The sequence below is a fragment of the Orbicella faveolata genome, unplaced genomic scaffold (genome assembly GCF_042242905.1).
Source record: "Orbicella faveolata isolate gen_17 unplaced genomic scaffold, um_ofav_v1 contig_35, whole genome shotgun sequence".
NCBI lineage: Eukaryota > Metazoa > Cnidaria > Anthozoa > Scleractinia > Merulinidae > Orbicella > Orbicella faveolata.
Window position 1 is genome coordinate 16,935,001 of NW_028301564.1, and position 27,818 is coordinate 16,962,818.

The window sequence follows — 27,818 nt, forward strand, 5'->3', positions numbered from 1 at the left end:
CAAGTTGTGTTCTGCAGCTTCTTTTACAAGGGCTCCACATTACTCCACTCTAAGTTTCACATATGTTGAAGATTGACAACTTTTCCAAAACACAGCAAAAAACTAGTTGGATATATTTGGATATAGCAGCGTTTCAGGACTTCAAAGTTTCCCTCTTCTTGCCACAAGCTTGCGAGGATTTCACCAGAGTCTATCTCGACCGAACAGTAAAAAAAAAATAATAATTGCAAGTTTGAAATTCGCCTGAATCGTAAGCACGCTTGATGTTTTATTAAGGGCCAATAAGTGACAATAAAGTTTATGTCTGTAGATGCTGCTCAGTTTTGTTTGTGTAAAAATCCAATAAATTGACTGTTGTCGATGAATAAGAGCGCCCGCCGATGCGTGTTTTGTACAGTCAGTAAAACATGACAAACTGGACTTCCCCACTTTCAAGTGAAAACGTACATCGAACTCATGTATCTCTAATTTTTAGATATGTTTAAGGTTGATAAACGTTTGAGAACATATTAAAAGCTTAGCTGAAAATATGTGAATACAGCAGAAATAATCAGCTTTCTTTAATCAACTCGAATAGTCACGGTGCTCGAATAAAGATTTCGAGTTTGTTCGTTGAGCTATCAAAACTCCTTGTCTATTTTATTTTCGTAGTGTAAAATTTTACTATGTTAAAGAAACACTCATGATGTTAGTAGCCTTTTGGCGTTGGTGAAAATTGTTGCAGCATCTCGGCACAAAGGACAGCGAAAAAAATCTTTGTCAAGATTTGTTGACAATTGAAAACACCGACTCGGGCTTGAAAGTGCACGCGCTGCACTATGCAAATGAGCTACTTGTACGCGTCAGACTTTCCTTTCAAAAACTTTTGCAAACTCGCCAAACAAACAGAAACAATAAGAAACTATCCAAACAGGTTTTGGTTATGATTAAGCATTGTTTGGAAAACTCACAAATTAACTCGATACCAGAGTAAAGAGTTTTCTTACATAACTTTTCTTTATAGAACAAGTGCAACTAACGCGAGCATTCATTCACAGCGCGAAATCGAAGTCATGTTTTCGACCCTGAAAAACTCACCTATTCCATTAGCTCAGAGGATAAAACTACATATAAGAGCCTTGGTTCTTATTCCCTGCCTTATTATTATTATTCCCTGACATCGCTGTGAAAAATCTGCAAGAGAATCTCGCAACTCTCACCATTTGATTACGCAACGTGACAACATCCACGCGAGAGGCCCCGACATGTGCGTGGATCCGCGTGGATATATGACGTCAGGATGGCGCAATTTGTTCTAAAAATAGAAAAATTGTCCCATATCATAGGCGTGCGCGGATCCCAAGACTTACGGTCTCCGTCCCCGATTATGGCTCCTGATGATTCTTGATAAATTCACTCAAAATGTTCGCTCGTAAATTGATCTCTCGTAAGGCTTGCAGACCGACCCGTCGCGAAAACGCTTAAAAAGTCCTTTAGTGTTGGTCTACCGCGAACGGTGTGCCCGTTTGTATGTGATTTCATTGCCCTAGAAATCAAGGAATCCGCTACTAGCTACTAAGATCGTAAGTTTCAAATAAGTGGTTTGGATAAACCTCATCCATCATCAATTTAAGATGCACTACTTAAAGTTCGTTATATGGTCAGCTTTTTGTTAAGAAGATTGAATTGATCTTAAATCATGAATCTTTATTCTGGAGGGATCTATTTAATAATTCTCATGTTACAGATGCGATGCGATGCCAACTGAGAAACAAAGCCACATATATTGCAAGCATTACGGACAGCAATAGTTTTTGAAGTTACTAGCGGTTCGACATACAAGCAAGGCGAAAGGCTCAAATTCTGCATTGTATCGACCCTTTCGTCTCGTTTGCATACCTTTTTAAACAAAAAAATACTTGACTACAGACTCATTTTCAATAACAGCTATTGTAAACCGCGTTTCATGCTTAAGACGTGGTCTAACTCTGTAGATTCTGCGAATAAGGAAAGTGATTAGTTAGTTAATAAGCTAGGTTTGGTGGCTGTAGGTAACTACTACTGAACTCACTTACCGACGCACTGCAGAGGTGAGCCTGTCCATTCCATAACATTATTAGCGCTCACATCACATTTTCGTTCCACACTACCGACAGCTTCGTAGCCTTCATAGCACTGCATGCGACAAACCGATGAGTATTCCCTGAGGCACTGACCCACGATAATGCCGTTGGCTGGAGGAAACAGGAATTCACATCGACGAGCTTTGTAGACAAGGAGAATTGAATTATAAGAACAATATCATGCTCTAAATGGGGCATTAAGAGTAGAAAGGTTTACTCTCAACTGGGCCAGGTTTGATGGTTTCATTTTTATCTTTTTTTTTTATTTTAAAAATGGCATGAAGTCCTTTTTACAAACGAATTCAAAACTTCGAAATGACAATGAAGTTCAAATATTGATGGCACGACTCGAGTTTTTGAGGGATAGGCTAGTCAAGTGCATCCATGCATCCAAATACGAGCAAAGGCGATTTTTAAAATTAATGTTATTCCAGTTTACTCATTACTGGTGCAATCAGGTGCAACACTCTACCAACGGAGCAATTAACCGAAACGTATTGAGCGCAGCAAGGGCAGTCCACGATACCAAAAAACTTGAAAGCGACTGATGCAGTTGCCCATAGTCCTTAGCCCACGAAAACTCTAACAACGCTCGTTTGGACGCACAAAAATTAAGAGGCTGTCTCTGTAAGAACCGACCTCTGATTTTACTTCGAAAATTCGATTTTTCTCATAAGCTGGGATTTCAAAGCCCTTACCTAGTCAATCATTAAAATGAGTTTTGTTTCATTAAAAATTCCAATTGAAGTTTTCTAGGATTGATTGAACTTCAGTCCGCTCGACACAGGTTTCATGCCTGCCGAAACTGTAAAAATAGCACATATTGCCGGCACTCTAAAAAAAATAATATTCGTTCAAAAGTCCCAATTCTTTTTTTCAACTATAGATATATCATAGCAGTTTGTTTAGCCATGTTGCAATTATAATTCAATGTTGTTCCTTCAACAGTTAAAAGAAGATTTTCTACCCGTTAAATCGAGTTTTGAACCAAACGCGGAAATAGCTCTACTTTGAAGGCATGTTTTAAAAATGTGGCACCTGTTTGAAACTGCCGAACTACATGAATAGAAAGTATAAATGTCCATTAATTTAAAACAATAATAAAATTTGTCTGCCCACTAGGTTTTCGAAACTAACGACCGCTTAAAGTTCAGGAAATTTTGAAAATATTCTAGTGGTAACTAACAAACTCGCCTTCGTAAAGTGCTCCGATAAATTCCCGTAAATCTCTTACCTGGCTTCAAGATTAAAGTTTTGGTCCTTTGTAGCGATCCTTGAAACCTAGGTAGCATTAAAACTGCCAGCTTTTCCATCCAACTGTAGGTTTGTATATAAAGTAGGTTTATGCGTTCCACATCTGTGTCGAGCGTGACCGTCACATACTTCGATGTTCTTTGTATTACTGACCATTGTTTTCCTCGAAGCCGGTTTAATCATGTAGACTCCTCTTGAAAGGTTTGTAGAAGCACTCTTTTGGACAACTCTCGGTACACATACATGTGTGAACAGTAAACGGTGATTCGGGAAGCTAAGGAAGGATTGATAAATGGTCATAAATGCCACGGCCATTTTGTGTTTACAACAAGCGATTTAGTTCCCAATCTTCCCTTGAGTATAACGGGAAGATTGGGAACTAAATCACTTGTTGTAAACACAAAATGGTCGTGGCATTTATCAATCCCTTGGCTTCCCGAATCACCGTTTACTGTTCATACATGTATGTGTACCGAGAGTTGTCCAAAAGAGTGCTTCTACAAACCTTTCAAGAGGAGGCTACATAATTAAACCGGCTTCGAGGAAGACAATGGTCAGTAATACAAAGAACATCGAAGTATGTGACGGTCACGCTCGACACAGATGAGGAACGTATAAATCTACTTTATATGTAGACCTACAGTTGGAAGGAAAAGCTGGCAGTTTTAATGCTACCTAGGTTTCAAGGATCGCTACAAAGGACCAAAACTTTAATCTTGAAGCCAGGTAAGAGATTTACGGGAATTTATCGGAGCACTTTACGAAAGCGAGTGTGTTAGTTACTCACTGGAATATTTTCAAAATTTCCAGAACTTTAAGCGGTCGTTAGTTTCGAAAACCTAGTGGGCAGACAAATTTTATTATTGTTTTAAATTAAGGGACATTTATACTTTCTATTCATGTAGTTCAGCAGTTTCAAACAGGTGCCACATTTTTAAAACATGCCTTCAAAGTAGAGCTATTTTCGCGTTTGGTTCAAAACTCGATTTAACGGGTAGAAAATCTTCTTTTAACCGTTGAAGGAACAACATTGAATTATAATTGCACCATGACTAAACAAACTGCTATGATATATCTATAGTTGAAAAAAAGAATTGGGACTTTTGAGCGAATATTATTTTTTTTAGAGTGCCGGCAATATGTGCTATTTTTACAGTTTCGGCAGGCATGAAACTTGTGTTAAGCGGACCGAACTTCAATCAATCCTAGAAAACTTCAATTGGAATTTTTAATGAAATAAAACTCATTTTAGTGATTGACTAGGTAAGGGCTTCGAAATCTCAACTTATGAGAAAAATCGAATTTTCGAAGTAAAACCAGAGGTCGGTTCTTACCGAGACAGCCTCTTAAAAGTTCTGAGAAAACTGCACACCTAGCATACACAATGTCATTGATACAAGCAAGAAAACCTTTTACATCCCCACCCCTTCAAGAAGAAAGTCCCCCAATAAATTGTCTAAACAACACTGAAAGGCCAAGTATCAACAATGTGGCAGTAATTTTAGCTTTGGGAGCTCACGGTATGTAACTGCCAGTGAACTCACTCACCGACGCACTGCAGCGGTGACCCTGTCCATTCCATAACGTTATTAGCTCTCAAATCACACTTCCGTTCCTCGCTACCGACAGCTAGGTAGCCTGCATAGCATTGCATGCGACAAACCGACAAAATTACCCTGGGGCACTGACCCACGATAACGCCGTTGGGTGGAGGAAGCAGGGATTCACATCGACGAACTATATGTAGAAAATCATGAAGTACAAATACAGCATCAGTTCTAGATAAGCTATCACGAAACTGAGTCAATGACTGCGATAAGTCAAGCTCCGTTCCTTTTTATTCTTCTTAGTTTTTCACGTCTTCGTTTCTATTTTTATACAATTCTTTCACGTTGAATTTCGCTGGAAATATCGATGGCATGCTTTGTTTAGGATCCATCGAAGAACAGCCCAGTCAAATTCGGCCATATCGGACTTTTAGGGCAGTGAATCAGGAAAGTGATTAGATAGTTCGTAAGCTATGTTGGGGATTTGTATGTACTTTTTAGCGAACTCTCTCACCTATGCACTGCAGCGGTGAGCCTGTCCATACCATAACATTACTAGGACTCACATCACACCTTCGTTCCACACTACCGACAGCTACGTAGCCTTCATAGCACTGCATGCGACAAACCGATGAGTATTCCCTGAGGCACTGACCCACGATAATACCGTTGGCTGGAGCAATCAGGGATTCACATCGACGAACTATTATTTTAATAAAGAAAATTATAAAATACAAGTACAGTAAAGTAGATTGAGGGTGCGGTGGCCGCATAGGTTTTGCGCTAGACTCCGGATCGAGCGGTCTGGGTTCGAGCCCTGGCCGGGGACATTGTGTTGTGTTCTTGGGCAAGACACTTAACTCTCATAGTGCCTCTCTCCACCCAGGTATATAAATGGGTACTGGTGAATTTAATGCTGGAGGGCAACCCTGCGATGGACTAGCATGCCAAATGAAATCCCTATTTTATTTTTCGTGAACTGCGAAAGGATCTTCTTAGTTCCGTCAAACGTGATCTCTATCCCCCTTTACCACTGGCTCTCTTTTAGAATCAAGACAATTTGGAAAAACTGATGAAATGAAAATACTGACAGAGATAAATTAGCGGCAAAATCTAGCTATGTACGAGGGAATAAACGCACGAACGAACGAACGAACGAACGAACAAACACAGCTGGAATGACAAATTTGTTTAAACGATTCAGGATTTAGCATTTACTGCTGATTGGGGACATTTAAATCAGGCTAGAATTAGAAACAGTAATACACGGACCGAAGGTTGAAAAGTAAACAAGAAATAAATATCATTTATGATTTTTAAAAAATTATTTAAAAATTGCTTAAGGCAATAAAAATTACGTTATGATGGATACCAAAACAACACACTCGAGTCTGAGAATTTAATTAAACATTTTCCGATGTATTTTAGCTCAGGTGTTTTGCTATACTTCATAGAATCTTTTCGTAATTCCCTGCTCTAAAACGTGGAATGAAAAAAGTCTGAAGATTTCTTAACCTGCTGCTGCCTGAGTTCTTATTAACTAGCATCAACATTAGATTAGTGCAGTACAGCACGTCTTGTGATATGCGATTCAAAAAATATAGCGTTGTAGTTTATTGTATCAACCCTCTACTTGGTGCTTCTTTAGTTTACTGCGGTAGATTTCTAATGAGTGCCTCTTGGGCCCTTTTGAGTTTAGGAGAACAAGGCATACTATTGAGAACTGAGTAGGTCAGATTGGCATCGATGATTGATTTGTATAGCTGTAGTTTGGCTTCTTCTTGGATGAGATTTGTTAGTCGCATCACATCGACCTGTCGCCTGACTGGACAGTCACTTCTTTAACATTGAACTTCAGCTATCCGTTAGAATTTTAGACATGGTTTGATTTCTTTACCAAGGGCAGTCTTGTAGTTTGAAACTTCCTCACGAGATCGCATGAAACAAAAATCCAAATTATGTCTTTTTTTCTGAGTCAGGTTTAGATTCCAAATCTATATGCACGTATCAGGAAAATTTTGAATTTGAAAAGCCGTGATAAAGACAGAAATACATTAATAAGCAATGAAATAACTTTCGAACAAAAATGATAGTTATCGAACTGAGGAAGCAAATGTGACTTTGATAACTTACCTGTGCATGGTGAACCGACATACCCTATAGGGCAGCTGAGGGAAACTGACAGAAAAACTGCAAAAAGGAAGCAGCACGCTGAAAGCGCTGCAAATCTACACGGCATTACTTAGTTTTAATCTTCAGAGTTGTTCCGGACCAACGTGCTTAATTTGGACGATAAAGTATGATATTTCTCACTTGTTTATTGATTTTGTTAGTTTTCTTTCGACTAAAAATGTAGTCATGAACCTACAACAGGTGTGGAATAGAAGGCTGATCAAATAATTTTATTTAAATTCGACAAATGTTTGCCTATATTTTTGTAGCGATAATATATGTCCAAATCAGCTGTGACACTGACTGAAAAATGAACACTTCAAAGTTCATTGCTACCTAGAGAACGTGAATATTATTTTTGAAATCTTCTTCAGCGTTTTTTATTTAAAACAAAACTCATATGAAAAATCTGGCCTCAGTAATTTGCTATTCATGTAATTGACGTTCATTCAAGATTCTCGTTTGATAGTACACACGTCAGGGTTTGAAATTTCAGTGGCAAAAAATTTTGATTACTCCGTGAGCAAATATTAATTAGGTATATTAGAACACATCTAAAATAAAGAGAGATGATACTCGTGATTTAACATATTTAACTCGTGTTTCTAGAGAGATCTAGAAAGACAACTTGAAGCCAATAAGTAAAGTAATGCAATGGTTGGATATAATCGATGATTCGGCAAAAGTTTCCTTATTGCTTCTGGGAAATCAATCAGTAGCACCAAGAGATATCTGTCATCTTTTGCGCTCTCCAATTAAAAATGAGCGTAGGCGAAACACTTGGATTTGTTTACCATTTACAATAAGATATTCTCGAAATGAACGACATCAATTCACGCACAGAATTTTGATTTTAAGTGTGTATATCGGTTACAGAAATTTAAGGTTTTCGTATTTCTGTAAAGCATTGAAATCAGTCCTTTTTTTTTCCGACCATGCGCCCTTTTTACCCGAAAATCGTGATTTGTAGTTTCCGCTTGAGCTACGCCCATCAAAGTTGATCGAGTGTCTTAGCAAAGAAGAGCCCAAGGTCTGGTTTGATTGACAATATATAGCAAACAGCGTTGATAGACGTTGTATTCAACCAACCCAATTTAATACTGAGCTTAACGTTTCTTATGCTAGTAAACATACATTTTCAAAACTACTTATAACGTAGATATTAGAGTTCTGAAACCTAGACTGAGAAAAATTATCTGCAGCAGTAAACTAACCAGTTTAGACGTGACAGCTAGCAAAGCGCCACCTTCTCACTACTGATATTGTCATATAGAGGAGGCTTTAGCTCTTGAATGATCAGAGTCTCCTTAATTCTGCAATAAAAGTCAGTTTTGCCGGACACTAACATGTCGAAATTACCCCATTTTACTGGTGACCAGTGGTTTTTACAAGATCAGCAATTGCAATGGCTGATGAAGGGCCTTGAAATGTTCAGTTTTTTTGTCATGGAGTTTTCGTTTGTTTTGCCAACGTTAAATTCATTACAGTCCCAGCAACCAGCTTTATAGATGACTTTGGACCTCTGAGAGCGGTTCGAGCGATCTTTGTATATGGAAAGTGAGATTTGATGCGGCGTGTGGTCTGAAATATGATCTTGAGGTTGACGAAAGAGTAGATGTTGTATACACAGGATTTCAGACGCATCGTGATTTGGTTACTCTGAAGACCTAAGTAGGGTAACAGGATTAAGATGTCTCTTTGGGGGGAGACTGTAACTTGAACAGGGTAATCTGGTAATTTGGCTTTTTTTATTAATCAGGTTCTAGTATTGTCGTGACGTCTCTTCGGGTGTGACACATCACTCAGCTTTTCGCAAAAAACAATTGTTGTCCTAACGCTTCGTATGAAAGTCGTACCCTGGAAACATTTAGGACCTTCTGCAATCAACCACGGCAACAAGACAGCGTTGGGTCTTGCACACTGAGAACAATGTGAAAAGATCAATTTGTAAGAATTTTGGAGAACGTGAACGACGACGGCTATTCTTATCCTATTGAGCCGTTGCTATTTTTTCCGTTCCTGAGCTTAAATCAAACTTATATGGTACATGTATGTAGAAGCTACAAAATTGTTCCATGGCGTTGCAGAGAGCCAAAATGACGTCACACATTTCAAAATGTCGGGCATCTTGGATTTCATAATCTTTTTCAAATAAGTTACTGAAGTTAGAAGTGCTCAAAAATTGATTCAAACAATCAAAAATCATATGGATACACGTTCAGCAAAGAAAATGCCATAAAATAGTTGTAAAATCTAATTCAAAATAAAACATCCCTTTGAAAACATGGGTGCTATAGAAACATCAAGTCTCGTGACCAAGCAACTGATACACCAAAATATCCCTGAATAAACTTTTGGTCTTCGGCCATCGTAGCTTGATTAAAAATATAAAACAGACAGCGGTGATAAACATTTAAAAACATGCATTTTATGAACTTAACGCTTCGCATGCTAGTCAACAAAACTTTTGGAACGCTATTTATACTGTATCAATGGGGGTCTGGAACCTAGACAGAAAACATCTGCAGTAGAAATGACGTTTACGAACTTATAATTAAACTGTCTGTAAAGCGACACAATGGAAAAGCTTTCCTAATAAAATAAAAGCTTTTCACTTTTCACTCAATAAACAAGGTCTCTTTAACCTTACCGAATGGTAGTTAGTCTTGCCGGACGCCAAAATGTCAAAATGGTCCCATTTGATGTTGCGACCAGTTGTTTTGACGTGATCAGCAATAGCAGAAGGGTGATCATGTTTTGAAACATTTCACGGCCCTGAAATGTTTCGTTTTCCGGTCGTGAAGTCTTCGCTTCGTTTTCCCGATGTAAAAATCATTGCAGTCCCAGCTACTAGCTTTATAAATGACTTTGGATAATTGTGATCTGTTGAGACAGTCCTTGGATGGGAACTGAAGGATTTGATGCGCCGGGTGTTTTGAAAAATAACTTTGACATTAACAAAAGAGTAGAAACGACTTACACAAGATTTTAGACGCTTAGTAATATAATTGCTGTGGAGACCTATATAAGGTAATAAAATAATAGCATCTTTTTTGGGGACTGTTGCTACGGGTTCATTTGGCTTGTTCTTGTTCTTGTTCAGGACAGTCATTGATATTAAAAGTGGTAATGCCCTGAGGGTGGCCATTTTACAGCAAAAGCCTTTTGAGATCCAACCTCGTTCCCAGGGTCTTTTCCCTGGCCCCACCCCCAAGCCAGGGAAAAGACCCTGGGAACGAGGTTGTTTTGAGATCCTCGACAGCGGATTGTAACAATGAAGCGGTGGAGCAAATTTTGACTTATGCGCATGCCCGGAATTGAACTATTGCTCAATTTTGTACGTAATCCTCGAAAAATCTCCTCCTTTTCCTTAGGCTTATTCAGCGTCAAGGCAGCCAAAAAAACCTGACTAAACGGTAAGAAAACGGTATTTTTGGCGAATGTTTGGTATTCAAAGGGTTAAAGCAACTGGTCACAACACTCCAGCCTTGATATGGATATGTTTTTAAGAAGAAGCCACTTTTTCATTATTATCAAATGAACAAAAGCCCTTCACAAATTATGTTTACGGTAATTTAACATTGGTCTGAACTGGGGAACTTATAAAGCATGTCTGAAACAGGGTTTTAATTTAATGATTAGGTCATAAATAGGGTATCGAATGATTTGGTCAGGTCATAAATAGGGTAGGAAATATCGCACATTTTGGTCCTAAATAGGGTAAGGGTTTGAGAAGCGGGCCGCACACCCCCACCCAACTTTTCTGGAAATGCCCCCCTGGGATCAAATGGGACCATTTTGACATTTTGGCGTCCGGCAAGACTGACTACCATTGTAAGGTTAAAGAGACCTTGTTTATTCAGGAGTTGCAGCCAGCATTGAATGCCAATGTCAGCAGTAAAAAGCTTTTACGTTATTAGGAAAGCTTTCCCATTGTGTCACTTTACAAACAGTTTCCGTTTGTAGCCGTCTTAAATTTCTACTGCAGATGTTTTCTGTCTAGGTTCCAGACCCCCATTGATACAGTATAAATAGCTTTCCAAAAATTTTGAACAGTTATATACTTTTGAAAATGTATGTTGACTAGCATACGAAACGTTAAGTTCATAAAATGCATGTTTTTAAAATGTTTATCACCGCTGTTTTATATTTTTAATCCCTAAATAATTTTTAGGAAAAGTTATAAAGAAAAAAGTTATTAAAACTGTTAAAAATATTGATGATACTGTGGCCATTTGTAGCTTGCATGCTGTCTTTGTAAGAAAAAACTGAAATAAGCAGGGGCACTTTGTGTCCCCCACCACTCCCACCCCCAGGCTAAATAGGGTTAAACACTTGAGCGGTAACAACATTATTAGCCCTGGTCAAACCGGAAAATAAGTGTAACATAAGAATATTCAGAAATTTAAATAATGCGGCCTTAAGAGCACGCGACGAACAGCGTGCATCTTGTACTCTATACCATCTGGCGACTGAAAAGACGGCAGGAGACCGCTCAAGCGACAATGCATAACCGAAACGGAACGAATTTTAGCTGCAGCTCACCGACAAATTCAAGCACAGATGCAGGCGGATCACAGACACAAATTCAACAAACTCAAGCCATCTTAGCTGTCATTTACTATATCATGGCAACCCTCTCCTTAGTGGGAAATACCGTCGTCATCAAAGCCATTAGAAGGATTGGAAAAACTTTACGAAGGCAAGTGCACTATCTGTTCATTGTGAACCTGTCTGTGGCCGATCTTCTGTTTGCCGTTGAGATGATACCAATGATCTGTGTGCACATGTTGATGAACAGTAAATGGCATATTAAGGGTCGCTTTGGTCAATTCTTGTGCCAGTTTGACGTGTTCCTATCCGCGGTTTTAATTTTGACATCGAATCTCACGATTCTAGCCATCGCCGTGGAGAAATTTTTGGGAATATTCTTTCCAATGAAAACGTTTGTCTCCAAGAAGCGTGCGTATTTTATTATTGTATCCACGTGGCTTGTCAGCGGACTTTATTCCGCTCCCTTGTTTGTCGTCGCGCATCTTAAAGTGGGTCGCCGTGGAACGGCGATGTGCGCTGTTTGTCTGACCTGCGAAGAGGTCGTCAAATGGTTTATATTTCAAACAATCCTTCTGGCGATGGGATTTTTCATCACGCTTACACTGTATTCAGCAATCGGGGTGAGAATCTGGCTTCACAAAACTCCCGGTTTTCAACTTCAAGAAGTTCAACGAGGAGTTCAAGCGAAAAAACACAAAGCTCTAAAAATGTTAGCGACGCTGGTGTTTGTATTTTACGTTTCTTTTATTCCATTCTGGATTTCTCAGCTGTCGGTTCACTTCGGCTTCTACGACAAGCTTGGTCCATACTATAACATAATCTCGGCTTTTTTAATGCTTTGCAACGGAACTGCGAATCCTGTCATTTACAGCGTATTTAACTTGGATATTCGTGACGAATTTAAATCTTTAATCACATGTAAGACCTCAGTGGAACGTAGGCAAAGCTTGCAATCGAGATCATTTCGTAATAGAGCCATTAGAAAACGAAAATATGAGGATTTAGAGCTGAACACATCGCCACAACCGTCACCGATGATTACTTTGAGGAGTAACAACAATTTTAAGGTAGTGACTGGCCAACAAAACGCGGCCTTTGTTTTTGAGGACACACGTTTGTAATGAAATTCATTGTAAACGCTGCTGAAACTGACAGCGAAAAGAAACTGACACCTGAGACAGTAGAGCACCAGTGCATGCGATAAATGCCGTGTTTTCACGAGAGAGGTTTACTACGGTTACTGCTTACCGAGGTTTCGTAACTAAACCGCAGTTATTAGAGGAGCTGTTTACACGAAACTAATTAACTAAAGTAGGAGGCATACAATGGACGGTTTGAGGTTTTCTCGGAAAGCAAGTGCTGCAATGTTGCTATTGGAAAATTATAAAATTTGACTTTACTCCAATACCAAACGCAGATCGTTGTCAATTTGCTTGCTGTGATGTCGAGCCAAACTCTCCTTAAATGTAAAGCTTTGTAGATGAATAATGGAAAGGAAATTTTGATATCTCGCTGAGCCTCTTCCTGCAAAAGACCTGAAACGACATCTGCCACGGAGCCCGGGCTACGTAAATGTTTGCCGGTACTTCTTCTTATTCGGGGCCGCTTTAAATTCCAACATTCGCCTTTCTTCTCCATAGACCTCAATTATGATTTTTTTTCTCTCTATTTGTGGTAGGTCGTCTTCTAGTTGCGCCTGCCTGTACACTGCTACGAAGCTACTGAGCTTCTAACAGAAAGGAAACGCTTACGGCACTTGACGATGAACAGGAAACAGCAGTCCGGGATTTCTTTACCTAAACATGAGTTTATTTAGCTTTTTTGCCCGTTGACTTGAAACCTACTTACATTAGGAGGAATCTTTGTCTATTTTCTCTTCTTTACGCGCTGCCCGCGTGAACACTAGCTGCCAAGATATCTCGACAATGTCTGCTTTTCTTCGGTTACCGTCGGTTATTGAGCTAAATCATGCCCGATGAGGCGTTCAACTGTCGACAAGCCTAGCTTGGCTTACTTTTGATTTTGCCGCCATTTATCGAGGTTTGCTGCTGTGTTTACGCGATTAAAAATTTCACTTCAGTAAAGTTAAAACAAAACCAAGGTAAACATCTCTCGTGAAAACACGGGCAAAGTCACTTGAAATGTGAGTCACGCGATTTAATCAAAGACAGTCACGCGATCTGATCAGTCACGCCAACGAGAATAACCACTGAGCATTTCTCAAGTAAACTAATACGAAATTATTAATTGACTTATTTCCCAGTATGACCACAGTTTCTTTCCTACAAGAGACCAAGTATAGTGATGGGATTTAGGACAAGTTAGTGCTCTCGTCGAGCACTGAACGTAAAATAAATGTATTTTGGTTCGCAATAAAGCGTATAAACTAGTTTTCACTGTGTGAATGATTGCACCTAAAATTATTGCTCGCTACAAAGTGTACAAACTGGCGTTTATTACGCGAAGCAAGACAGGTCTAAGATGCAAAAGGTATAGTACAATCGTTGCTGGAAGATTTTGTTTATGGTTTTTGTCCAGTTCTGAACCATAGTTAATAGAGGGAAATGGTTATGAAACCTGGTAGAGTTCTTTTTTTTTTCTTTTTTTTCTATTTTGGGGGTTGACCTTGCAAAAAACCTGGCAAAATTCAAAAGGAGGTTGTGTGTGCCCATACAAGTAACCAATAGTAGCATTGCGATTATGTAATTCATGCATAGTCAATGAGCATAAAACAAAAGATGTGTAGGGTCAATCTTAGCCTGTTTGCTTCTTTGATGTTTACCGGGCTTCTTAACCATTTCCCCGGGAGGTTCTCCCTTATATGGGCTATATAGGTATGTACAGCCCTAAAGGGTGGGATTTTTCAGCCGTTTTGGTCATGATAGGGTATCGATTTTACCATTTTGGTCTTAAATAAGGAATGGTTTTAGCACTCTAGTCTTCAACTGTCAGCCGCAACGGTCATAACTAGGGTGTCAAATTTTTTGGCCAGGTCATAAATAGGGTAGCAAAAATCGCAGATTTTGGTCATAAATAGGGTAAGGAGAAGTGGTTTTGGGAAGTGGGCCGCACACCCCCACCCAACTTTTCTGGGAGTACCCCCGGAACCATTTCCCCTATTAACTATGCCTAAACCAACAATTATTCGCCCGCCTGGTTGAACACTCACAGTTGCTTCGCTGTTTGATTACCGCGGCCTTCATGCACAATGAACCACTTTATTAGCTAGCACGCTATCCTGCTAGCCATCCAGTACAAGGAGGGAGTACAGTCCGCTTTACTGTAACACGAGTGCAAAGTTGTAATACGAGTCAGTTACCACGAAGATTTCCATACTAAGTAATAACTGAGAGCGAGGTATTTCATGATGACTAATCCTATGTTCCTATTGAACACTAAGCTCCAACCAGTACCTACCGTACTACTGATATATATATATATATATATATATATATATATATATATATATATATATATATATATATATATATATATATATAGATATATATGCCTCGTATTTTTATCGTCAGAAGTCAGTCGGTTATCTCTATGTGTGTCTTTCGTGGTCGTACACTAGGCATGCATTATACAGACTATAAATGCGTCACTACCGAGCCTTCCGAAGAAAGGTAAAAATACGAAACTGACCCATTAGTATCAAAATAAACCAAGAGGTATGTGGGACAACCAACTGACATGGTTTTGAGGCGGGGGGGGGGGTGGGCATGCTTGCTAAGCACAGAGCTACGGTCTCTTTGACGGCTACCAAGATGACTTTTAGGTGATTTGTACGGGCTAATTAGAGAAAATGTTATAACATTAACATTTGTGTTTATTAATTGAAATCAAGGCGACTTAAATTGACGCAAATGTTCCAAATGAACGAAAATCAGAGACCTCTGAAGATCCTCGGAAATCTTCAAATCCTGTTCTGGTGATCTTCGAAGCGTTCGTAAGTCTTTGGATGATTTTTAAAATTCTTCGGAAGAGTTAGGGCCAGGTCGCACTAGAGCGAATTCAAATATTTTCAAATTTTTGACGAGGAAAAAATTGGCAAAATTTTCGCAAGTTCCAACTTTCGGCAGTGGTCGCATCAAACCAACATGCTTTAGCCATAAACTTGGCTAACTGACATATTCGTTAGGCACAAACTCATCTAAATGCGTTCTTCGCAAGAGAAAACGAAACGTCTAGGGCGTAAATTATGGAAGAATGGTTTGTTTGCCTCGGCTTTTCTTTTCCGCTCCCTGGCTTCCATTTGCGATCGAAGGAGACTTGTCTCTCTGAAGCCATTTGTTCTCGATATTGCTGCCAGTAACCAGATCGAGGAAACGAGTCAAAAATATTTAAATAATAGCGCCTCTCATTTTCCTCGTTTCCCTCTATGAATAACTGTGAAAAGGGTCAGATAGACCGGATAAAAAAATAATTTTGTCCAGCCATCGTACGCACCAAACTGGACTAGCCGACCAAAATTACTTTGTCGCCATAACTTTATCCAGACATGTTTTAAGAAATATGACAGTTTAATGGTTAGAAAAACAAAATTGTTTTCTTTGCCAAAATTTGGAAGCCTCCAAACTTCGACTTCTTTGAAGATTGGCGAAATTTTGGCAATCCGCAAAAATTTGGAACTGGGGGTCGCACTTATTTTACGTTACTTGTTGACAGATTTATTACTTATACTAAGCCTTGCAACAAAGGCATGGGTCGCACTTGGGCAAAGTTTTCATCTTTGTTGACTAAAAAACCACAGAAAATCTAAAACCGCAACCGGAAAGCAAAAACTCGCGAAAGTAATCGCATCGAAGTTGAGGGACGAATAATAACTTATTTTGTTTTATAATAAAGTTTCCAAAAAAAAATAAAATAATAAAAAAAAAAAGAAAGTTTCCATATAACGCGCGTTCTGAATGGCTGAAGCAGTGTGCTTTATCATAGAACAGAGCACGGGTTGATGACAGTAAGTTGACTTTCAAATTTTTGCTTCGGAATTTTGAAAAATTTGACCCAAATTAATTATCCACTGTGACTCAGACAAGCGCAATGGAAACGAGCTATTTGTCTGCAGTAGATATGGCTCACGGAGACCATTGTTAGCAACAGTAGTGTTAAAACTGTACTAAAATAACAAGTTTTGCTAGATTCCCGCCGACAAAACACGTAGCGAAATAAACAAATTCTCAACCTAAATAGTGCTTCGATAAAAGACATTATATTTGTTACGAAGACAGAAATTATACTTAAGAAGTAAAGCAATGACAGAAAACAACAATTGAACTGTCTTTGTTTATGATGAGAAGCGTTATTTTTGTAAAAGTGCTCAATTGCTCAAACAACACTTACATGCAGTGTAGTAACGCTCGTTTTCCGGTCATCTCAGCGAAGTGAACCGACGAGTGGTCAGGTCAAAGCTTGCTCTGATATTCTCTTCTGTGGTCGGAGTAGAATCAGTGGGAGCAGTGTAGTCTTAAACTTTTACGCTAGTTAGGGCACCCTTGCTGCAAGCGGCTACAAGCCGTAAATAACTGTAGCTCCTTTCAAGAAGTAGGGAAAAACACTCGCTTACGTCTCGTGTTTTCCCCTACACTTGTTTCGTGCTCTACCGCTTCCTGCGTGCTTTACAACAGAACAGAGCACAGCTGAGGCTTCTTTATTTGTTAATTATTAAGCCTGGGAGCCAAGTCCGAAATTGGCCCATTGACGTACGGGTCCGAACAAACAAGTAAAAATCACCCAAGACACGCACATGAATAAATAATTCTGCAGGTGCCCGATAGTCGCTGGTACAAACCGAACGTTGGGTGTCAAGCTACTTTCTCTTCTTTAGAACAGGGTGACTCTCGCTTCGCGATAAATCAGTCCACTTTCTTGCGTTGCTGGCCTCAGCAGCATCTTGTCTTGTAACCCGGGCTCGGTAGTCAGCTACCTCCTACAGTCCACACAAAAGCTAATAGTAATTTTATCCGTTTCATTAACTATGGATAAATAAAACGCTTCTTGGATGTCAAAGAACTGTCAGTATAAGTACACTGTTTTTATGAACTAGCTTCCCCCTCACCTGCCTCAGAATAGCACTTTGTGTTCAACCTTTCAAGCCAGAGCGGTGCGTACATGTAATCTATATTTTTTAGCGGTTGATCCTATTCGCATTTATGGAGATTTTATCTTTCTCAGTTCCCAACCGATCAAAGGGACAAACCGCCATAGAAGTCACCATAACGGCCCTCCTCTTCATCTTTGCTGTGTGGGGCAATCTTCTCCTGTGTTTCGCAATCTACAAGAAACGCAACCTTCGCACCATTCCTAATGCCTTTTTCTTGAACCTCGCAGTGTCCAACTTATTGCTGACGCTGTCACAACTTCCCATTCTCGTCGATACAATAGTCAGAGGAGAGTGGAGTCTTGGAGAAAGGTTCTGCCACTTTTGCGCTTTTCTTGACATCGCTTTGTTTAGCATGAATCTTTTCACGCTAACTGTGATCGGCGTCAATCGCTATTTTAAGATAGTCAAGCCAAACCGCTACGGAAACGTCTTCTTCAGAAAGTCTGTGATCTTCGTGATTGTGTTCATTTGGTGCTTAGCAATCACCCTGTGCAGTGGTCCTTTCTTAGGATGGGGCAAATACCAGTTTATTCCGCTGAAGTCGCTATGCTCCATTTCGGAAAACGCTCAAAGCTCATTTCGTATCATGAGCTCAGTTATTGTTTCCTGTTGCATCTTCATGATAATTGCCTGCCACGTCAAAATCGCCCAAGTAGTTCGTCACCACAGGAGACGAATCGTCACAGAAAGAAAACCTCCTCAGAACGAAGGCCCCTTACAACTTGCACATGAGGGACTTTGCGGAGCTATAAGGGACCCACAGGAGCTGAGAGGGGAGGACGTGCATATCGCTCGTACAGTGTCGGTCATAGTGGTCCTTTTCTGCTTGTGCTGGGTCCCAAATGCGATCCTGGACATTCTTGTGTCACGTGGGGTGCACGTGACTCGCGAAGTGCGCATGTTTGGCGTTTACATGATGTTCCTTGATCTGGTCATCAATCCAACTGTCTATGGCATGAGAAACAGAGAAATACGAAACATGTTGAAGCGATTATTTCATCTGGACTGAAGACATCAAGAATCGGACAACTGTTGAATAAGAGGAACGATGTTGTTATGGTAACCTGTGCTAACCTCAAGTCTAGAGCCACTGAAAGCACATCTTTTAAACGTAATTGAAACTGCTGATTAAGAGACTATCATTTCATCAAAGTAATTAAACAAGTGAAAAGATGAAACATCATATATTTGAACTACGGAGAAAGATATGAAGACATGATTGATCGTCGCAGTTAAAAACACAAACTTTACACAAAATTCAGGCTTGAACGGGATTCGAACCCATGACCTCTGCGATACCGGTGCAGTGCTCTTCCAACTGAGCTATCAAGCCAACTGGGAGCTGGTCACTTTGTGAGTTCGTAATACACCCGTAGATAATGAAGATACAAGTGAATAGATAAAAGATATTATATTTAAACTGCGGAGAAAGATATGAAGACATGATTAATCATCTATCGCAGTGATACACACAATGAATACAACATTAAATTTGTATTTTTGACCACAAGAAGGCTTTGCAAACACGTTTTAGCGAAATTGAAAGACTTTCCCAGGCAATAAATCACCTGTAAATATTTTATAATATGATATAACAGACTATCAGAGAAACCCCATAAGAATGCATGCACATAACATTGTATTTCTAAAACTGTCAGAAGAACTTTAAAAAAAACCAGCACCAGCTGTGTTCCGGCATTCTGATCGAGGGAACAAAGAGAACTATAACATTTTACACATATTTCCCACAAGAAATTAAAAAAAGAAATAAAAAAAATAACAAAGATATTCTCTAACTCAGATGGGAAAGAGAAACTGTTTTTCAGCAATTCTTAATCTTAGAAGATTGTGTTCAACGTTATAACAAATATTTGCATTTGAATAAAATTACAGAAAAAATTGAGAAATATGTTAGAGTGCTTTTAAAAAGGGATACTGACATCACAGTATTTATAACAATTTCTCGACGTTTTTTTTGCATTTATTTTGAGAGCTACGCGGCAAATATCAATTTTGTGGCATTTTGACTAGATTAGACACTGCTAGGATTAGGAAAAAGGCGTCAGGAATGGTTTCATGTTGTTGTACCTTGCGAAACACAGGAGGATATTTCCACAGACAACCAAGGTCAAAAGGATTACAGTAAGGGCAGGTTAGGCCTGTGTTCGGGCGGGTACCGAGGAAGACATATCTTGATGTTGATTAATGGAGTGGACTAGTGGGTATTGTTTGTTGTCTTTTGAACCTAGCTTTTTTGGTCTTTGTTTGACGATTGTTGTGATTGCATCATCCGCAAAACGAAAAAACTGCCAGACATCCAAGGGTAGAGGTACTCCCTCAGTAACAACTCTGCCATATTTGTGAATGATCCAATCAAATTGAAGATGAATCTCACTTCCTTGTGTATTGCATTAAATACTCTATTATTGTTCCGAATTTTAAGCAATTATCTCCATTGCCACCGGGGAACTTATGACTTCTGCAAATCATTATGTTAATATTCAATTAGCAAAATCCATTTCATCTTGCTTTGATCTATGTAATAGATTTCTTTCAACTCGATGTAACTTGATTGTTATATCATTGCTATATCATAACCTTATTATATGTCCACGATAATCATTACTGTTTTAGTTTTAGTTTACAAAAGCTTTTGCGACATTGTTTGCAAATAAAGCTTGTTGTTGTTGTTGTTGTTGTTGTTGTTGTTGTAGTTGTATAACGGACTCCATAGTGACGCTCCACCTGAAAAAGGGTAGGTTTGTCAAGCTAGAAGTGTATACTAGTAAAAGAATAGGGATTTCACGAGATGAAGTGTGAACTGAGAAGGGTACGGAGAACTGCAATTTAGGTTTTTATTCATTCACCCTCAGCTATCCAGACTTCGTGCAAAGTAGCATCAAGTTCTCCTCACAGACGGTGGCTACGCCCGCAAGACGAGTGGCAGTCAAAACCGAGCTGTCCTGCCGTAACGACACGAGAATAGTCTTTTTCTTCGCAGCTAACAAGAACAAAGGTAATGCTAAAGTTGCTTTGGCCTCTCCTAACACTTAACCCAAGAATTCAGGGTTTAATTTGACAAACTTGAGAGTACTATGATTGTCCTACCCGGTGACAATCGACGAGCGACGAGCAAGTTGCCGGGCGCGGGTGACCCATTTTTTGGCGCCAAATTAAAAGCTTGGAGAAGCAAAATGTTTCATATTTTTCGCTTTTTACAGTCTGAGATGCCGCCTTCAGTGAGAAAAGTTGCCCGACCTCAATGCCTTTCCTGTTAACACGCATTTCACGTCAGGACAGTACAATGTATCCTGCCTGCTGAATCCTGATTGGTCAATGATAATTTCCGGCGCACCAGCCGTATACAAGGCTTCCGTTTTCCAAAAAACACGTGCCTTCATGATTTGTTCTGAGATTGTATTCGCTTCGCTTTTCTTGATCCCTTAAAATAAAACTCACGGAATTGAAAGGACATTCAGATAAACTTAGTCGAGCATATCAGCTGCCTACAACAGGAAAGCGAAACGAAGCTGAAATTAGATTATACTATTCGATGTGTAATATGACGTCGTGGAATGGTTTTCACTTCCAAGGAAACGAGAAATAGACCTGGAGGACCTCCAGCGATCGTCAGCAATATTTAAAGTTAAGAGCGTGTTTTGGGCTTCTGGCTTGTTAGGGGACGTCGGCATCAGATAATAGACCAATTTCGATATATTAAAATTCAGCCTAAAACAATAGACCTCAGTACGAGGCTCTGGGGAATAACTGCAGAGTTTGTGGGGTTTATTCCCCAGAGCCTCGTTCTGAGGTCTATTATGTTAGGCTGAATTTTAACATATCGAAATTGGTCTATTTCTTATGGCAACATAACGAGCGACAAAAGCTGAATTGGAAATTAAACATTTGTTGCTTAGTAACTAGCGTGGCCGCACGCATGAAATTAATATATTTCTATCTTGACAAATGTACTTTGCGAAGTCAATTTATTTTAAAGTTTAAGTAAACACCTCTCGTTCCGGCTTCCTTTATAGTTTTTTTTTTTTTTTTTCGAGAAAAAATTTCATAGAATTGAAGCAGTTTATATCGAGCACTACAGTTAATACACGCACTCTAATAAAATGCTTTGCTCACTATACTTCTATGTGGTATTTTAAAGTGGATCTACACTGCCATCAGTTGTTGTTAATTTCCCTCTCTCCCAACGCCGCGTAAAATAGGACCGGCTACTCGTATGTTGAGAAAGACAGTCATTATGCTTCATATATGTTGGAGTCCATTGCCGATATCTTGTTAGAAATGACACAGGTTACCTTTAAACGGAAGGTTTCCATGCTGCTATACTAGAGTAGTAAATTACTCGTTTTGGAAATAAAAACAATGAGGTCATGTATACCGAAAAATATTCAATCATATCCCAGTTTCGTTTCGCTTTCTTGAAAAAAGACATGAACAAAAGATACATTAACTTGGGGAGTATTTTTTTCAGCTGAAGTGCTTGAGGCCTTATTTGTGAAACTTGGCACGAAAAGGCTGGGTGAAAATAGACCATGATAAAGTACTCGAAGGAGTGTTATCTGATTGTGCTTCCGATTTCTTTAACAAGAATATAATTACAGACGAATTCATTTCTTAATATTCTCAAACGCTTTTATGATTGGTAATTTAAGTGGTGGAATACATTTGCCATCTTGTAACTCAGGTGATATTAACTTAAAATGTAAAACAAAAAGATCTCTTGATAATGGTACTGCAAAGCGTTAAGGCCGTGCTAAAAGTAATTAAGCTTTTTTTTTTGTTGTTTTCTTTTGTTTGAACTTTACGTCATACGTTCGAATTCCAAGCTTCACGGGAACACGGAACTTTCAAAGTGAAAAAGATTTATCGATCAACAAGTGACCAACAAGTTTCTGCCTCGGTCGAAGAGAACCCAAGCGTAAGCGTTGTTACCTGTTTCAAAATGTCACAAAATCTCATTTTAAAACCGGCTAACGCGAAACAACACACCTTCGTAAAATTGCTTTCCAAGTAATGTTTTCTTGGCATGTACCTCTTGACTCTAGAGTGCGTGAGTGGCCAGAGTAGGCGTAATCTTTGTACTTATTTTTAGAATTTTTTTCTGAGTTAAGAAGCTCAGGAACATCAAGAGCATCCTGAGGTAGCGAAGAGGACTTAAGAGTCTCTTGGTCGTTTAATTGTTATAATCTCTTAACTGGTTCATGTCCTTAAAATTAAATTTGCCAAGGAACAAATGGTTCATAGTGTTAAGCTGTAAGATTTTTTGCCTGTCATTTGTAGATTAGGGACGTTAAAAGAGAGTGCAATTAGTAAAATATGGAAGGCTTACCAAGAAAAGCTGAAAAACAAAGAAACTGCGAAACATAATCCCTTAAATCTGCGAGGAAAAATCCTTCCGTTGTAAATAAGTGGGCTCCCACAAACTGGGAAGGACTAGAGCAAAGTTTGATTTGGAAAACGCAGGTTAAAAAAATATAAATTATCTCTTTCCTGAACTGATAAACTTGTAATTTTTCAACACTTTTTGCCTGAAGAGAAAACAAAGTAGGTATTTCTAGACAGCATCTGCATCCAGCTTTATTTTGTGGCGAGAAAATATGTAAATCTTTAAAAGACGAACGGAAGGTGCTCCTGTGCAAATACAACTCAAGTGCTTGATCGTGGCATGTACTCGTATGATAAATAACATTATGTTATTCGCGCTATTGATGAGCGAAATGTAATCTGTTTTTTTTTTTTTTTTTTTTTTTTTGCATGTTTCCATTTTCATCACGAAATGGTTTTGCAAGGAAGGAACTTAAAAGTCCCTTATGTATACACTGAGAGTTTTGGTCCTCAAAATTTACGACTGCGTTTAGGGATCTAAAAATTGGGTGAGCTTTGTCATTCAGGACATTTAAGGGCGCGGAAATTCGAAAGAATCTCTTGGAAACGCCAGGCAGTTGTTACGGTAGCATCCTGTCTCGTTGACTAACCCTAATAAGTTTTTGTGCGTTAAAATATACAAAATTCGGTATTGTCACTTTTATTATTGACGATCCTTCGACAGATTGAGAATTGAATTTAACTATATCAAATATTAAATGCAGTTGAATGAAAATGTGGTTGTTGGACACCTCATAAGATTATTTCCCTCAGGCTTCTATTTCTAGCTGCAGCTCTATTATTCAGCAAAAACTTAAATCTTGTTTTTCAATAGGTTTTGAATCTCGCAGTCACTTAAAATGTTAATATTTATGACGTCTAACTAAGACACGCATCTACTTCCGTATGTGTTTACTACAGGGAAGAAATTTCCCATTGGTCGCGACTGTTCCAAACAATACTTGTCTTAAGCTTTAGTCTATTGTTCTCGGCAACTTTAATTAAAAGAGCTAAAACTGCTGTGAGTCAGATGTACTGATGAACTACGAGTAATAACGTGCCAGTCGCCATGAATAACACCGCAAAGCCGTTAAAATTAAGGAGCATCTTCCCTCCGTTGGACGACAGAACCACTGCGCAAGTTGTTTTCGAAGTGGGATTTGCGTCTCTGATTCTTGTTTTGGCCGCGCTTGGAAATTTCTTAATGATGTTGGCCATGTACAAGAAGAAACAACTGCGAACCATACCCAACATATTTGTCTTGAATTTATCAGTGGGAAACTTTCTCCTGGCTGTCACAGTTCTACCTGTGTTTGTGTGGACTCTTGAAAAGGGACACTGGACATTTAGCGCAGCATTTTGTGTAATTCAAGGATATCAAAACTATCTTTTGTTCGCCCTTACTTTATTCACACTGACCGCGATAAGTGTAAGTCGTTACATGTTGATCTGGTCTCCCAACAAATACCGAAGATTATTTGACAAGAAACTTGTGCGGAAAATAATCTGTTGTATTTGGATCTGCTGCGTTGTTAGTTGCAGTCCACCTTTGTTTGGATGGGGACGTTACAGTTTTAATCCGCGAACGGCCTTATGTCACACAGACAATACGAGCTATTCCTTCAAAATCACTGCCAATACATTCATGCTAATTGATATTATCACCGTGGTTTTTTGCAACGTAAAAATTGTGAAGACGGTGAACGCCCATCGGAGAAAAATCGCTGTTAAGCAGGAATTTTCTCAGAGTAACCTTACATTAGCGAAGAAAATCCATGGCGGCGAGGTTGAACATGATACAGACAAAAATCTTGGCAATAAAACGTTCAATGTCTTCAATTCACTTGGCGCTCAAAAACATAAAAAGTGTTGGACAAAAGAACAGTTAGGACCTAGCAATAACAACTGTGGCGTTAGCGCTGTGAGAATTATTTTCGTTTCAGAAAAACACCGAGACTGTACCCCTATGGAGGAAAAGCCTACAGACTTTAACGCTGTAAACAAACGTGAAGAAGATCATCTTCGACAACTTCATTATGCCGATTCACAAGTTGTCTGCTGTAGCAAGATTACAACAGAACAAACGATGGAAAGTAAGCAACAATTACAAACTAAAGAGATTCGCGGAGATGATATTCATATAACGCGAACCATCTCGCTTATCGTGCTTGTGTTTTGTTTCTGTTGGCTGCCATGTTTCGTCATGGACAGCATGGACGCGGCTGGCGTTTTCCCGCCAAGAAATCTTCGAATGGCGGGAATTTACTTGATTTTTCTGGACAGTGTGGTCGGACCGTTCATATACGGAATAAGAAACAGGAAATTGAGAAAAGCGTTTATGGAGGTGTTAAAATGCGGCATCTAGTCGGCAGCAATGTAGTCTACGAATCATTAAACGTTTGTTAATGAGCATCAAATTTAAAACCGATTCAGTTGTTATATTTTTATGGACGTTGCCAATGACTCTCAAGAGGGTAAAGATTAGGTGTTCATAGCGAAATACCTTCAAGTGTGTATTGTTCTCGACAGGATGTCTGAAAATGGTTTATATTTCAAACAATCCTTCTGGCGATGGGATTTTTCATCACGCTTACACTGTATTCAGCAATCGGGGTGAGAATCTGGCTTCACAAAACTCCCGGTTTTCAACTTCAAGAAGTTCAACGAGGAGTTCAAGCGAAAAAACACAAAGCTCTAAAAATGTTAGCGACGCTGGTGTTTGTATTTTACGTTTCTTTTATTCCATTCTGGATTTCTCAGCTGTCGGTTCACTTCGGCTTCTACGACAAGCTTGGTCCATACTATAACATAATCTCGGCTTTTTTAATGCTTTGCAACGGAACTGCGAATCCTGTCATTTACAGCGTATTTAACTTGGATATTCGTGACGAATTTAAATCTTTAATCACATGTAAGACCTCAGTGGAACGTAGGCAAAGCTTGCAATCGAGATCATTTCGTAATAGAGCCATTAGAAAACGAAAATATGAGGATTTAGAGCTGAACACATCGCCACAACCGTCACCGATGATTACTTTGAGGAGTAACAACAATTTTAAGGTAGTGACTGGCCAACAAAACGCGGCCTTTGTTTTTGAGGACACACGTTTGTAATGAAATTCATTGTAAACGCTGCTGAAACTGACAGCGAAAAGAAACTGACACCTGAGACAGTAGAGCACCAGTGCATGCGATAAATGCCGTGTTTTCACGAGAGAGGTTTACTACGGTTACTGCTTACCGAGGTTTCGTAACTAAACCGCAGTTATTAGAGGAGCTGTTTACACGAAACTAATTAACTAAAGTAGGAGGCATACAATGGACGGTTTGAGGTTTTCTCGGAAAGCAAGTGCTGCAATGTTGCTATTGGAAAATTATAAAATTTGACTTTACTCCAATACCAAACGCAGATCGTTGTCAATTTGCTTGCTGTGATGTCGAGCCAAACTCTCCTTAAATGTAAAGCTTTGTAGATGAATAATGGAAAGGAAATTTTGATATCTCGCTGAGCCTCTTCCTGCAAAAGACCTGAAACGACATCTGCCACGGAGCCCGGGCTACGTAAATGTTTGCCGGTACTTCTTCTTATTCGGGGCCGCTTTAAATTCCAACATTCGCCTTTCTTCTCCATAGACCTCAATTATGATTTTTTTTCTCTCTATTTGTGGTAGGTCGTCTTCTAGTTGCGCCTGCCTGTACACTGCTACGAAGCTACTGAGCTTCTAACAGAAAGGAAACGCTTACGGCACTTGACGATGAACAGGAAACAGCAGTCCGGGATTTCTTTACCTAAACATGAGTTTATTTAGCTTTTTTGCCCGTTGACTTGAAACCTACTTACATTAGGAGGAATCTTTGTCTATTTTCTCTTCTTTACGCGCTGCCCGCGTGAACACTAGCTGCCAAGATATCTCGACAATGTCTGCTTTTCTTCGGTTACCGTCGGTTATTGAGCTAAATCATGCCCGATGAGGCGTTCAACTGTCGACAAGCCTAGCTTGGCTTACTTTTGATTTTGCCGCCATTTATCGAGGTTTGCTGCTGTGTTTACGCGATTAAAAATTTCACTTCAGTAAAGTTAAAACAAAACCAAGGTAAACATCTCTCGTGAAAACACGGGCAAAGTCACTTGAAATGTGAGTCACGCGATTTAATCAAAGACAGTCACGCGATCTGATCAGTCACGCCAACGAGAATAACCACTGAGCATTTCTCAAGTAAACTAATACGAAATTATTAATTGACTTATTTCCCAGTATGACCACAGTTTCTTTCCTACAAGAGACCAAGTATAGTGATGGGATTTAGGACAAGTTAGTGCTCTCGTCGAGCACTGAACGTAAAATAAATGTATTTTGGTTCGCAATAAAGCGTATAAACTAGTTTTCACTGTGTGAATGATTGCACCTAAAATTATTGCTCGCTACAAAGTGTACAAACTGGCGTTTATTACGCGAAGCAAGACAGGTCTAAGATGCAAAAGGTATAGTACAATCGTTGCTGGAAGATTTTGTTTATGGTTTTTGTCCAGTTCTGAACCATAGTTAATAGAGGGAAATGGTTATGAAACCTGGTAGAGTTCTTTTTTTTTTCTTTTTTTTCTATTTTGGGGGTTGACCTTGCAAAAAACCTGGCAAAATTCAAAAGGAGGTTGTGTGTGCCCATACAAGTAACCAATAGTAGCATTGCGATTATGTAATT

General features: G+C 39.2%; 4 protein-coding genes and 1 pseudogene across 6 annotated transcripts in view; 4 read left to right on the forward strand and 1 right to left on the reverse strand.

Moving 5' to 3' along the window:
• LOC110041979 (E-selectin-like) overlaps positions 1-7,257 on the reverse strand; it is an 18,040-nt gene extending 10,783 nt beyond the window's left edge. Inside the window, exons 1-4 of one of the 3 annotated variants that reach the window (XM_089272814.1) lie at positions 7,037-7,257; positions 5,418-5,606; positions 4,905-5,093; positions 2,055-2,243 (exon numbers count right to left, since the gene is read on the reverse strand). In XM_089272814.1, coding sequence (XP_089128940.1) covers positions 2,055-2,243; positions 4,905-5,093; positions 5,418-5,606; positions 7,037-7,142 — 673 coding nt within the window. In that variant the 5' untranslated portion in view covers positions 7,143-7,257. The remainder of the gene's footprint in view (positions 1-2,054; positions 2,244-4,904; positions 5,094-5,417; positions 5,607-7,036) is intronic. The other 2 variants (XM_020747303.2, XM_089272815.1) reach the window with 2 other exon arrangements.
• Positions 7,258-11,398: 4,141 nt separating this feature from the next.
• Positions 11,399-14,020, forward strand: LOC110042294 (RYamide receptor-like). The gene has a single exon (XM_089273851.1). It carries the CDS (start codon positions 11,581-11,583, stop codon positions 12,748-12,750), a length of 1,170 nt encoding a protein of 389 aa, XP_089129977.1. The 5' UTR covers positions 11,399-11,580; the 3' UTR covers positions 12,751-14,020.
• Positions 14,021-17,694: 3,674 nt separating this feature from the next.
• On the forward strand, positions 17,695-20,426 carry LOC149103536 (G protein-coupled receptor 161B-like). The gene has a single exon (XM_089272812.1). It carries the CDS (start codon positions 17,785-17,787, stop codon positions 18,742-18,744), a length of 960 nt encoding a protein of 319 aa, XP_089128938.1. The 5' UTR covers positions 17,695-17,784; the 3' UTR covers positions 18,745-20,426.
• Positions 20,427-23,466: 3,040 nt separating this feature from the next.
• Positions 23,467-27,501, forward strand: LOC149103537 (dopamine receptor D2.L-like). The gene has a single exon (XM_089273657.1). It carries the CDS (start codon positions 24,187-24,189, stop codon positions 25,480-25,482), a length of 1,296 nt encoding a protein of 431 aa, XP_089129783.1. The 5' UTR covers positions 23,467-24,186; the 3' UTR covers positions 25,483-27,501.
• LOC149103538 (neuropeptide FF receptor 2-like) lies at positions 25,577-27,501 on the forward strand (annotated as a pseudogene).
• Positions 27,502-27,818: the final 317 nt, after the last annotated feature.

What these genes read in the sequence shown, in the direction of transcription:
- LOC149103536 (XM_089272812.1), top strand. Translation starts at nt 17,785, where the DNA reads ATGGAGATTTTATCTTTCTCAGTTCCCAACCGATCAAAGGGACAAACC.
- LOC149103537 (XM_089273657.1), top strand. Translation starts at nt 24,187, where the DNA reads ATGAATAACACCGCAAAGCCGTTAAAATTAAGGAGCATCTTCCCTCCG.
- LOC110042294 (XM_089273851.1), top strand. Translation starts at nt 11,581, where the DNA reads ATGCATAACCGAAACGGAACGAATTTTAGCTGCAGCTCACCGACAAAT.